General features: G+C 47.2%; 2 protein-coding genes across 3 annotated transcripts in view; both read left to right on the top strand.

Annotated features, from left to right (window-relative positions):
• The first annotated feature begins 2,616 nt into the window (after positions 1–2,616).
• Positions 2,617–5,856, top strand: ticam1 (TIR domain containing adaptor molecule 1). The gene is made up of 2 exons (XM_068738067.1): positions 2,617–2,880; positions 2,995–5,856. The coding sequence occupies exon 2, from the start codon at positions 3,103–3,105 to the stop codon at positions 4,891–4,893; it is 1,791 nt and encodes a 596-aa protein (XP_068594168.1). The 5' UTR covers positions 2,617–2,880; positions 2,995–3,102; the 3' UTR covers positions 4,894–5,856.
• An 852-nt stretch (positions 5,857–6,708) lies between these two features.
• The window catches only part of camsap2b (calmodulin regulated spectrin-associated protein family, member 2b), a 24,974-nt gene continuing 18,313 nt past the window's right edge, over positions 6,709–13,369 (top strand). For both annotated transcript variants that reach the window (XM_068738064.1, XM_068738063.1), the window contains exons 1-2: positions 6,709–7,373; positions 10,824–11,083. In XM_068738064.1, coding sequence (XP_068594165.1) covers positions 7,235–7,373; positions 10,824–11,083 — 399 coding nt within the window. In that variant the 5' untranslated portion in view covers positions 6,709–7,234. The remainder of the gene's footprint in view (positions 7,374–10,823; positions 11,084–13,369) is intronic.

The following is a 13,369-nucleotide window of genomic DNA, read 5'->3' as shown; positions in this document are numbered from 1 at the left end:
TCTCAATTCAGATCTCCCTATCATATCTGTGTGGCTTTGTATCATCCTCTTTGCATCTTCCGCCGTGTCTGTCTTTGTATCGGCTTCTTTATTTCTTGCAGATTGTTTTTTTTGAATAGATATCACGCAGAATGTGGGAGAGAGAGAGAGAGAGAGAGAGAGAGAGAGAGAGAGATGCTGCAAGCCTGTGAGACAGATAAAAAAAAGGAGAGAGCATCCCCCACTCATACGTCTTTCATCCTAATCCGTAGTCTCTGTCCAAGAAAGGGCCTCCTTTTCACTTGTGTGCCCTAAAGCCTCTTATACGTGACCCCTCTGTGTCTCCCTCAGGGCTCTCTCCCACGGCCAGAAGCCACACACACAAACGCACACAAGACGCACACATCTGTGCGTTTCAGTTCACGGTAACAAGAAACGTGAAGTTGCATGTGTTTGTGTTGAACCGACGTAATGTTTCAACAAGCCGAGGTCGGAACGCATTTGCGCCAAACACCATTACCGAAGCTGTCCAAAGTCACGATTTTGCCGAACTGACAGAGCCTCTCACTACAGGTTTTGCTTCGAGGTGAAGGCAAATTTACCGCCAGGCTGACTAACGCAGCTGCTGGGAGAGCGCCTTTCTTGTTAAAAGAGCTGACCTCAATAAAGACGGACGTTTGGCAGTCCGTTACGTAACTGACCGAGGATGATCCTGAGGCTGTGTGAATGTGTGTGTGTGTGTGTGTTGTTGTTGGGGGGGTTTCATGTTAGGAACCGTACGGAAGCAAGGGTCTGTATCTTACGCTCCACTTTGTTCATTCATTCATTATTGTTGCATCTTTTTCTTTGACTTCAACAGCTGCAGCACCTGATGTTGTGATGTATGCGTCAGTTAGGTTGTGTGTCTGACTGTCTGTCATACATAGGGATGGGTTCTTGCTCCTTTTTTTTTTGGATCTGGTTCCTGGTATCAACTCTTTCCTCCACAATCTTAGATGGTCCCTTTTGTCTCTTTCTGACACTACAGGCATCTGTAAAAACTCAAGCACACGTTAACTCAACAAAGGGCTGTTAACAGCACCGACTGCCTGAACACGGCACGCCGCTCTAACACTTCACCAAAAGTCAACAAAACAACTGCTAAATGCAATATTTTCTGGAGGGCACGCACAACAACGGGGGGGGGGGGGCGAGTAAAATAGTAAAATCTCACGCTGAAATATTTATCTAAAGTCCTCCAAGTAAGAGCTTGTTGCATTTTTGATAACCTGAGAATGACAAGTGCCGGCGTTACACCGTATTCTGAGACCCATCTGATGCTGTGACCTGGAGCCGGGCGCGCAGAAAGATCTGCGATACATCTAGTCAATATTTGGTGCATGGTACAAGTAGCGTTATTTTTGTATTTGCTTCTGCCCCCCCCCCCAGCGAGGAGCAACCGCTGTTTTCCCTCGCAGCAGAAGGAAACATGAGTCAGGAGGGGTTGTGAATGTCACAGAGCAGTGGCAAAATACGTGGTGAGAGCCGCTCGCCCTTTCAGCGCGGTAGAATCTCTGCGGTTCAGGTACGACACCGAGGGGAATAAAGACGCAGACGTGTTCATATCCTACCAAAGAAATAGTCCCAAACCCAGATAACTGCACCCCTTGTTGAAGTTATATAAAAGTGCCATTACTGTCCTTTCAGACCTCCCCCCCCCTCCCACTTGTCCTCTAATGATTTCCACACAGTCCCTCAGTTGCTACACTATTCATGGGGTTATGTTTAGAACCAGAACGCTACGGTCTTGGCGGTATGTTGCCATATAGCTCAACTGAATGGCGATGTTTCACCCTGTATATGCACTACATACACACCGATGCCACAATACACACAGAGACCACGCTTCCTATGGAGTTACTGTAATCCCTCAGAAGTGGTCCTGCAGTAAACATTTCACGCTGCACTCAGCGGTGAGAACAGAGAGGCTCTCTGTCTGCGCTGTAGTGCGGGGATTTGATGCTGGCTTGCACTCTGCGTGGCGTGACCCCACCCCTGGTAAATACAGGGTTGGAGCTTTCCTTCCGTGGATAAAAATACACTTGCCTCTCAGCAGAGAGGGGGGAAGAAAAGCCAGAATTCCTCTCTCTCTCTCTCTCTCTCTCTCTCTCTCTCTCTCTCTCTCTCTCTCTCTCTCTCTCTCTCTCTCTCTCTCTCTTCTGTGCCCATTGTGCAGGAGGAGCCAGAGCAGCTTCTACACTCACGGTAAGTCCCAACGCATAGGATGTCAAATGCAGTGAGCCAAAAACACCGGGATGTCGTACTGCATCCGCTCACAATCTGCAGGACACGTGTCAGCGCGCTCATGTGGCTGTTCTGACCCACAGTGCTCTGCAGAGCGGATATAAGAGCAAAGGGGGTCAAAGGTCAAGGTGCCAAGTTGCTACAAAGTAGTAGTAGTAGTACTACAAAGTAGTATTCTCAACTGAATACATACTGCATGCAATAGTACGCACTTTGAAGTATGTACTCAAAGTAAAAAGAAGAAGTGATTTGGAAGGCGGAGTCTGTTTTTCCTTCTTCCTGCTTTTGCCTTTTGTCCTTCACGAGCTCCCTTACTTCACAGCCTGTGACATCATCAGCCTGCTGTGTCAAAGTCTCAAGCTAGCAGAGGTCTTCGACTGACACGTGCACAGTCGATGAACTTGATCCATAAAAGTTTGAGGAGACTCACTGGTGGTGTCCTGTGGTAAACCTCAAAGGTGCACCACGAGCTTCCTGTTCAGAGAGACGAGCTTCCTACCGGTCCAACTCCACTGGAAGAGATACTTTGAGTGACTTCCTTATTTGAGCCAGCAACACACACACACACACACACACACACACTCAACTCATTGTTATGGCTCCTTGGAGTCCATGCAGGTGAGTAATATCATCCGGTTTATAGTTGTTCTAGTGTCTGATCGTGGTGGATCCAGTTTGATCTATTAAATGTCTTTTAGGCTACTTATACTACCTTTTTTGATCTCTTTACAGAAAGAAGAATGCTCATACAACATTGTGCTCCTCTCTGCTCCACAACAAGAAGTTTACTGTCAGCTTCTCTTACAGGCTGAAGGTCGAGTAGCAGGTTAGACTGAGAAAATGAGTCACGGGGGGCAAGAAGATCAGGGGACGGGACTGAAAGACATCTTGGACATACTAGTCAAAGCCCCTCCGGAGCGGCTGCTGAGCTTGACATTCCAGCTGGGCGAGTCTCCTGAAGAGAACATCGTACATGCCTTATGTCTGATTATTCTCCAGAAAGAGGAGCGGGCCCTGGACAAACTCCAGAGGCTGAAGAACAGCCACCTCGCTACCCAGCTAGTTGAAAAGTGGCAGATGAGTGGAGGCAAATTAGAGGATTTTGCCGTTCGTTGCGGACATTTTCGAGAGGTTGCAGGAGGATCTCTGGCCCCGTTGGCTCGTGTTTTCAAGGTTCTGTCAGAACAGAGGCTGTGTGATCCGTGTCTGAGGAATCTGGCCTACAAGAGAGCCCTTTCCAGTGACGAGCAGAAAGCGAGCAGCTGTGAGAAGCTGGAGCGCGGTCACCTCGCGGAGGAAGCTAAGGTCGTCTGCGGGCCTCAGTTCACGGAGTGGGTGTCAGGGCCTCGCCGCGATCCTCTCGGCAGCCTGGACGAAGGTAACGCAACTCTGAGAGTCACCCTGCCTCAGCCTCAGTCAGAGAGAGCTCACAGCCTGCCCAGCCCACTGCAGGTGACCTCTTCCATGCCGTCGTACCCCACTCATCTAGAGATCAGTATACCTCCGACAGCCCTGGTTCAAGATGACAGAGTAACTCCAGAAACATCCGATGAACCCAAACTAAAGACCAAACCCGCCCTCGTCGTCAGCGAATGTGAAGCAACAAACGCACTTAGTGGATCCCTCGCGTCTCAGCCTCGATCCAGTCACCCGGTTCTGTCTGGAGAAGAGCACCACTCAAAGACGGATGAAGCTTTAGCTGCAGAGGGCAGTAAGTCGCACAGTCTTATCGCTCAGAATAAGACTCTCAGCCAAACCACCGGACCAACCTTTGCCCAACCTACCGCGACAAACATTGTTCTACCCAAGATGCCCGCTCCAAAGGAAATGCAAGTCGGTAGAGATGCCGAAGAGGAGGAGGAAGAGGCAATATTTTATTCGTTTGTTATCTTGCATGCGCCGGAGGACGACGATGTGGCCGAGAGCATGAGGGAAAGAGTGATGGCGGCCGCTGGTAGTGATGGTGCAACTTTTTCCGGGGACTTTGCCATCCCAGGAAAGAGCACTCTGAGGTGTGTAGAGGACGCCATCAACAACTCGGCCTTCACCCTCCTGCTGCTCACCCGCAACTTCAACACCCGCATGCTGGAGGTGGAGATGGACTCTGCCCTCATCAACTCCATAAACAAGAGACACAAGTACAACACGGTCATCCCTCTTCTGCCGCTGGAGAACTGCATGCACAGAGATAGCCTCCCTTTGGTTTTGCGAACAATAAATCCGCTGGAGGAGAACCGGAGCTTCGACAGGAAAATACAAAAGTTATTCTGTCGAGCAAAGATTCAAAACCAGAGGAAGATCTGGAAAACGGAGCAGCTGGTGAAGAGGGAGATCGAGCGGCAGGAGAGGCTGAAGAATCTGAACCAGTCCCAAAAGCAGCTGATCAAAGAGTGCACAACAGCTCAGTTGCTGGATGAAGAGAAGATGAGGCTTTTATTGGCTAGAAAACTTCGCCTCGGCCCCTTTGTGCCACCTGAGCAAGACAACGGTGAGGGCAGGTTGCACCGGCAACAGCAGCAGCAACAACCAAACATTCACATTGAGAATGCTAATTACATCATAATTGGTAATGACTCTCAAATGACTGTGGGTGGAGGTGCAGACAAAGGTGATTCAGAGGAGGAGCAATAACCTTAAATAAATTGCTGTGGAGTCAAAGCGTTTGTAGAGAAATGAGAGGAAGAGTCATGTTTACTGTCTGAACACTAATAACAGCGGCGGTGGAGTATTCACACACACACACACACACACACACACACACACACACACACACGTCGTTTCATATTTAAACCTGTTGGTGAAGGGAGATTCAACACAGCGTTCAAAAGATCAACTCAGTGGTGATGACAGAGGACGCTGTGAAGACGGCCTGTTGAGCAGAACAATGGTTTTGATTTCTAACAGAGGACCGCCATCTACTGACCAATATGTGACGCGCACTTCCTGATCTCTTCTGCTGCATGAACCCACTGTGGACACCAGGGGGCGACGTCGCTCCACCCTCCTCACTGCTCCTCACTGCTCCTCACAGGACCTGCAGGGCCAGCGTCCAACAACACTACTGTTCTGGTGTCTGAGAGCTAAAAGAGATAAAAACAAACATTAATTTTGATTATCATTATTTCAAGCGTTCATGTTTGTGTGCAGATTCAAATCATTGTGTTGAGGTGTTTTTTAAAATTAATTTCACTGATCAGCTATAACGTCTCGGTCTTGAGAAGACACAACACCACCATGGAAAATACTCTTGATATTAACAACCTGCACCTTCTACACCGTACAGAAATACATAAACGTTCTTGGTTCTGAAAAACAAACAAAGTTACCAGCTAACATCATTTTATGGATTAAGTGTATTTCAATGTTCTTAATCGTTGAGGTGAAGCCAGGAAAACATGTGTGTGTGTGTGTGTGTGTGTGTGTGTGTGTGTGTGTGTGTGTGTGTGTGTGTGTGTGTGTGTGTGTGTGTGTGTGTGTGTGCAGCGGTATTTCACCAGGTGCACATTCCCTTGTGCTGACATTCCTTTATCATTTTGTCTCCAGCCCTAAAGAGTCTGTACTGATGACTTCTTTAAATAAATGAAATGATCTGAACATGTATTACCCGACTCTACTTATTGTAAACATGTAAACAGCTCCGTGATGAACGTTGACACTTCGGTGTGTGGATGGTGACAAAATGGTGCTTTGTGCTTAAAATCAACATTTCTCTCCTTTTTTTCACATCTTTTAACAGAACTACTGTACAATAATAAGTAGTACCGGTCAGTACCTCTACCTCAGGGTCACACTTCATATCAGAGGTTCAATATGAAGTGACTGAAGCAGATTGAATAGAACGTCCTTCAGACTCTTTCAAGGAATCCTAAAGAGAAGATGCTTTGATTTGAAATTCGTCTAGTCTGCCTTCTATACAATCTAATTAATAAATACCTTCAGAAGTGGAGAAGATCATTTTCTTCTTCTTCATAAATATGCAGCTATTATGATGTCTGTACATCTGCCACTATAGCTCCAGCTCTATAGACCTACACACATATACATATATATATATATATATATATATATATATACATATATATATATATATACACATATATATATATATATATATATGTGTATATATATATATATATATATGTATATATATACATATACATATATATATATATATATATACATATATGTATATATATACATATACATATATATATATATATACATATATATATATATATATACATATATATATATATATATATATATATATACATATATATATATATATACATATATATACATATATATATATATATACAAGATAATTTGTGATTTAGTCTGAATCCACTGAGCAGTGAACTGCTCTGTGTTACTTTATGATGACTCCTGTCAGGACTGAATAGACTAGGGGTGGGTGGATCGCGCGTGCGCAGTGCGCTCTATCCTCCTATCGGTGCCGCAGGAAAAAGCGCAGAGAAGACGCCGCGGAGGAGATACGAGGGAGAGAGAGAGAGAGAAACAGTTAGAAAAGAGAGGAACAACATGTACACGAGCGGAGTGATCGGGTAACGCGTGAGAAGACGGGCCCTCGGCTGGCGTCCGGACGGCAGCTCTCCTCCTTCTGACGCACAGCTGCGCCGTTATGTCGGACAAGCCGAGGAGAATAACGTCAGGGAATGGAGGAGGTCTGCGGAAAGCCTGAACTGCGCCGCGCTCTCCGGGTTTGAGGATTCCTCTGGAGCGTTCAGAATCAAAAGAGCGGATGAAGGCGTGAGCGAGCAGCGCCCTGCGTTCATCCAACGTCGTCGTGCTCTCCAACAACCAGGCCACGCGCAAAGTTTTTTTTTTTTTTTTTTTTGTCAGGAGAAGGGGAAATTTCTCTGCATTGAATTCCTGTGGACGGGATGTCATCCGCAGGCGGGAGGAGTTCCTCTGGCTGACTGAGTAGTAGCGAGAGACAGAGAGAGAGAAGATGGGAGATGCTGCAGACGGCGGAGGGATGAGACGGACCTTCATCGTCCCTGCCATCAAGAGCTTCGACCACTACGACTTCACCAGGGCCAAGATCTCGTGCAGCCTGACGTGGCTGGTGGCCAAGGCGTTCGGCTCGGGTAGGTGGCGCCTCTCAGTCGTTAGGACGATCCTCCAACACGTGTAGGGACGCAGACAGATGCTGGACCACAGGGGACTGCATGGTTCCTCTCGGTCTAGTCTGTGAAATAGCAGCAATTGAATAGGAATTGGTCTCCAAAGCCAGAATACTATTAGTCCTATTTATCCTTTAAGTGAGTATTTAAGGTTCGTTCCTGTATTTTGTTGACAGCATCACTGCTCATCTGTCATTGGTCCAACCTGTTGCTTGCCTGATGCTCATTATTCAGCATCAGAAGTGAGGCTCAACCTGTTATGTGACACAGATGTGCACCGGCAGCCTTTACTGCTGACCAACAGATACATGGACTCTTGAGCAACGTGAGAACAACTCGATGCATGTGGACACAATAGGATGCACAAACACATTCACTCTCTCTCTCCCACAAAATCAATCTAAAAAGAGTAAATGCGTCAGTCTGGTGGTTTTTAAGTCTAATGGCTTCTGGAATAAAACCAAACTCCCTCCGACTGGTTTACATGCAGCCAACATGTTCTTAAATATCTGATCAAAATGGTTATTGATGCTCATCACACTTTATCTTTTCCTCTATACAATGTCAGAATACAGAGAATCCGCTTACATCTCTCTTGTTTATCGTCCTGTTATCTGTCTGTTTGAGCACTTTATCTTATGTTTCACTTTATTTAATATTTCTCAGTACATTTTTACACGTTTCTACTTTGCACGGTGTTGTTTGTTGTTGACTGTTAAATGTTACGCACCTCCCGTCACCTCAAACTCCTCTAGACAAACCTAGAGAGAGCCGGATCAAAAGAGAGACCTCTGGATCGCACCTCGCCGATCCAACAGTACCTGAGTGACTCACTGGTGCTGAGGAGACGCACAAGGTAGAGGACATCAGCAGGTCTTGGTTCAACGCGACCTGCCGCCTTTTTGGTTTCTCCCTTCCCTCTAGTGACACACTTTCAGCTCCCGGCACCGCCGACAAACGGTGGCCCACTTCACCAGCAGGCCTCAGAGCCTTGTGTGGCCTAGTTTGGGTGGATGGTTTGAATCTGGTGGAGCTCAGATGTAAAAAAAAAAAGAAACAACTTAAAAAGTTAAATCTTAAAGTTTGGACTGATAGTACTGAGACAGACAGCCTGTGAGTTGGTGTGTATTAAGTGTCAGAGCACAGCTTCACTGTCTCCACTCTGATGTGTCTCCATGTTGACATGCTTTAAGACACTAACAACTGCTCTGCCTTCAGTCTTTAACCACAAAAAAAAGATCAATTCACTTTTTAAACATTGTCAGAATCACATCTGCTCCCTCTCTCTTATTATACAATCCACGATCTATGAATACGCAAAATATTCAGGTCAAAAGTTTAACTGCGGGACACAAGATGCCTCAGTGTGTGTGTGTGTGTGTGTGTGTGTGTGTGTGTGTGCTGGCTTTGTGCTTCAGCAGACCCAGGTTTAAACTCTCCACTAACTAACTACATATATTACATTATCCATCAGCTATCGTGTAGCAACATGCTACGATGGATCATTGGCGTCCCTCCTGCAGCTCAGGCGGTAGAAAGCAATGGTTCACTCTCACCGCTCTCATGGAGTCCTTTTTTTTTTTTGGGACTTAGCTGCCAGCTGTTTTCAGGTAAAGTTGTAAAAATCTGACCGGCGGCAAACGTCGGATTGACACGTTTCCTCTCAGCTCGGTGGTGAAGGTAGAGGAGAGACAGACGTGTCCCTTAGGAGACCAAAGACGAGAGAGTTAATGTTGGACTTCCAACTACTGTTGCTCCATAGCTTCATGATGTTTAAAGTATTTGAAGTATTGTTGTATTATCTAGTCTGTCACGTGATAATGATCTGTACAAAGTGGGAGTTCAACACCACGAACACACAACCTATGAACCAAAGCTAACGAAATAAAATCCCTGTAAAAAAAGAGATCAGAAATGGTTCCCCTAGCAGAACATGTCTGTAGTTCTGCTGACCGTGCCGTTGTGTGCGTGTGCTGAGCTGTGATCTCGGGGGTCTCCAGGGGAGCGGTCTTCTTCGTGCCTGGACTTCCTGTGGCAGCTACTTCCTGTCCGTTTCCTCTTTGATGGCCAACACAAAGGAGAGGGTTTCTACTTGACGAGGCGGATTTTTATGAAATCTAGCAAAAAGCCCGCTCTCTGTGCTGCTGCTCTTTAAAGGAGTTTAACCTCCAAGCTTAAAGCTTCTCTGATTAAACACTTTAAAGTGTGAAGAAGAAAGCTTGTATCTCTGATGGTTTATATACAGTAGATGTTGATGTGGTTCACATCGGCCTGTTGCTTTAAATACCTCTGTTCGTCACCCGGAGCTGTGGCCTGGTAGAGCTGCACTAACCACAGCCACTGGAAAACTGCAGATGTTTGATCACAAGTTGGATGGTTTGAGCTTCAGACGCTACATTGTGTTGTTGCGTCGAGCTCTTCTGTCTCTGACCAGCAGAAGGCTGGACCTCAGCGATAGAGTCCTCTTCATGTCCTTCGTTTCCTTCGCTGTGATTCAGAGGCAGACAGAGAGGAAATGACCCCACACACACACACACACACACACACACACACACACACACACACACACACCGGGAATACACACAGTGTTATTAAAGTGTGTCACCACACACACACACACACACATTCCTTTACTTGCCTGACACACATGGGATGTAGGTGCATAGATAGAGTACATATGTTATTCAATGACAAAGCGATGGCTGGTGTTGTATAACTCTGAGTCACAACATGTGGTTTACATCAACACCGTTTGGTGAAGAAGGAAGGAAAGAGTGAGCGAGTCCTGGAAGTGTAGCTGTGTGTGTGTGTGTGTGTGTGTGTGTGTGTGTGTGTGTGTGTGTGTGTGTGTGTGTGTGTGTTCAGCTATTTCCCCTGAAATCAGATTTACTGTATGAGGTAAGTCGATTAGAAGGTGCTCCATGCTTTGTAACGTACACGTCCACCTACACACACACACACACACACACACACACACACACACACACACTCACGACCCACACACACTGTTGCTCTGTGCTCACGAGATGTCCTGTGTGGATCTTCGGTAAGATAAGACGTGGAGGGTGGAAAGACGCTCTCTGCCTGAAACTGGCCTCGTTTCTGGCTTGTGTTTTTGTGAAAATATCTCTTTTCACTCATGATGTCGGTGAGGTTTTGTGGTGTAAGATGGTGCGTCTCTTCTGTGTTTGTGTGACTATATTGTACCAGCTTTGAGCTGGTTGTGGCCCTGTTAACATGTAGCCATGGTAACAACAAAGACTGTCAAATATCGAAAATATATGGCCTTTTTATTGCCTGCATGCATTCAGTGCTTGCGTCTGTCGATGGCGTTGTGTCTCAGGAGGACGGGAGAAGCATATCGATCAAAATGATGTCTCACCCTCGCGTGTCCTCTCTTGTGTCTTTTCCCAGATGCGGTACCAGAGGAGCTGGTGGAGCCTTTATACCGGGACCAGTACAACCAGGAGCACCTGAAGCCTCCGGTGGCCTGCCTGCTCCAGTCCGCAGAGCTCTACTGCCGGGCGGGAAGCCTGATCCTCCGCAGCGATGCCGTCAAACCGTTACTGGGACACAACGCCGTCATCCAGGCCCTGGCCCAGAAAGGCCTGTACGTCACGGACCAGGACCGACTGGTCACCGAGAGAGACCTGACCAGCACGCCTATTCACATGGTGAGTGGAGACGCACATCCTGGTACTTCACAGTTCACTCTGTAACTCGTGTTTCTGTTCCGTTTACATCTTTGTGATCACTGGATTTAGATCTCCATCTGTTCATTTGCAAATTCACACGCATGCCCACACTCTCTCACACACACACACACACACACACACACACACACACACACACACACACACACACACACGTGTGAGTGTGTAAGCATGTACACCAGGGCTGCAACTAACAATTCAACTTCATTAACTGTCTATAACATGTCAGAAACTAGCTAAAAATGGCCGTGATGACTAGACGTAGCCGTGTGCTCTGCTGTGTCTCCCCTCGTAATGTGGTAGTGTGCGTCCGACTGTTAGGCCGTCCTCACGGTCCGTCCCGTTGAGAGGAAGACAAGCGCTAATGACGGGTTTCCTATAGCAACCCATTACTCACTGTTCGGTCTCTGTGTCATTAGACGGCTCCGGGCCTCATGTGTTCTGTTCAATTATTTTCATCATTGATTGATCTTAAAATGAACACGCTTGATTAGAAAGATGTTCAGTTCACGATTATGTTAAACGGAGACGAGCAGAAAGAGGCTGAACAAACTCATTTGGGTCATTTTTTGGACCTGAGAACGTGATGTCGATACTTCCTCGTCGATGAAGCTCCAGAGCATCATTCTACATCGTTCCACTGATTCCATGGTGACGTTGATTCGCGGCGTTTTAGTCAAAGGAGGCTGAGGCTGTAGCAGCAGATCCAGACACACTGGTAGCACACGCATGGCTGGAGACCGCTGCTGACGCTAAAAGGTGTCTGCATTGCAGTCTCTCTCTCTCTCTCTCTCTCTCTCTCTCTCTCTAAGTAGAGGACCTGCCTGTGTGCGTTCCCTTTCTCCATCTCTCTCCTTTTTTTTTGGAATCCTTTCCTCTCCCCTACCTCCGTCTCATCCTAACTCTTATCTGTGTGGATTAAATGAGACTTTGTTATCTCCTGAATATTTAATCAAAGCTTAATTACAGTTCAGATGTGTCTCTGAGTCGGGCTGCTGTAGCCGCTGTTTTATTTGCTCCAGAGAATAAGTCAAAGTCACAAGTCGACGGCATTTTTATGTTTACGGCTGCTTGCGCTCCGTCGCTCATTGATCCAGGGTGTTGTGAAGGTGGGACTGATGGGCGGTGTACATTAAGTGACGGTGTTAAGTAGAACAAGAACTGTGACTACTGACCTCCGCTTGTGTAACAGGCATGGATCTCTTCGTCCTTATTGTTGCTCTACTTCATTACATTGCCTCTGCAAAGACAAACTGCCTGTGTGTGTGTGTGTGTGTGTGTGTGTGTGTGTGTGTGTGTGTGTGTGTGTGTGTGTGTGTGTGTGTATGTGTGTGTGTGTGTGTTTGCGGACTCAGCAGGATAATTTCAGTCAGGCTGAAGTCGAGGCTTTTCATTTCGGGTTATGGTATATCTGCGGAGAAAATGATGACCTCATGGTTTTCCAAATACTGTGCAACAGAAGAATAACTCATGTCAGGGAGGAGGAGGAGGAGGAGGAGGAGGAGCGTGGCAGTCTGTCAGAGGGCGAATGGATGTAGAGAGAGAAGGAGGGAACAGGGGGAAGAAGGAATTTAGGGGGCTACCATTTGGCTGCGATCCAAGGGGAAGCAGGAAAGCAGAGCAAGAGAAGAGAGGAAAGGAAAGGAAAGGTGGAAGTCTGCAAGAGGACGACTGGGAAAGGGGGAGAAAAGGGGGGAAGAGCTGTGGAAAGGAGGGAAGGAAAGATGGAGGAGAGGGAAGGGTATTGCCTTTTTGGCGGGCGGGGCGTCATGGGTGTGCCAGAGAACGAATGGAAAAGGCCCACTGGTAATATGGCCATCTGGAAAGAGGAGAGAGAGGAGAGAGGAGGGGACAAAGAGGAGAGAGAGGAGAGAGGAGGGGACAAAGAGGAGAGAGAGGAGAGAGGAGGGGACAAAGAGGAGGCGACGGGAGAGGAGGAGAGCCGAGTACATGGAGAGCAGGGAGGGTTGAGGAGAGGAAAGGAGGAAGACGTGATGTGCACCACTGCAGCACTGTGGAGGGTGGGGTCTCACAGTGAGTCAAAGCATGTCTGGTGCACCAATGAGAGACCCCCCCCCCCCCCCACACACACACACACACATACACACACAGTACACACACACACACCTCCAAAGAGCTGTCAGACCTCCAGCAGTGAGCACAAGACCTGTGTGTCCTCGTCTCTCTGTACTTTCATGTTTCTCTCTGAGTGTTAAAGCGGCGAGATGAGAAAGTGACGGAGTCGTA

This window comes from Cebidichthys violaceus, unplaced genomic scaffold (genome assembly GCF_023349555.1).
Source record: "Cebidichthys violaceus isolate CVI_PGR_0920_01 unplaced genomic scaffold, fCebVio1.0.p SCAF_8, whole genome shotgun sequence".
Classification (NCBI taxonomy): Eukaryota; Metazoa; Chordata; class Actinopteri; order Perciformes; family Stichaeidae; genus Cebidichthys; species Cebidichthys violaceus.
This window is presented reverse-complemented; position numbering and strand designations above follow the sequence as displayed.

Excerpts from the sequence above, each read along its gene's own strand:
- ticam1 (XM_068738067.1), top strand. The coding sequence starts at position 3,103 with ATGAGTCACGGGGGGCAAGAAGATCAGGGGACGGGACTGAAAGACATC.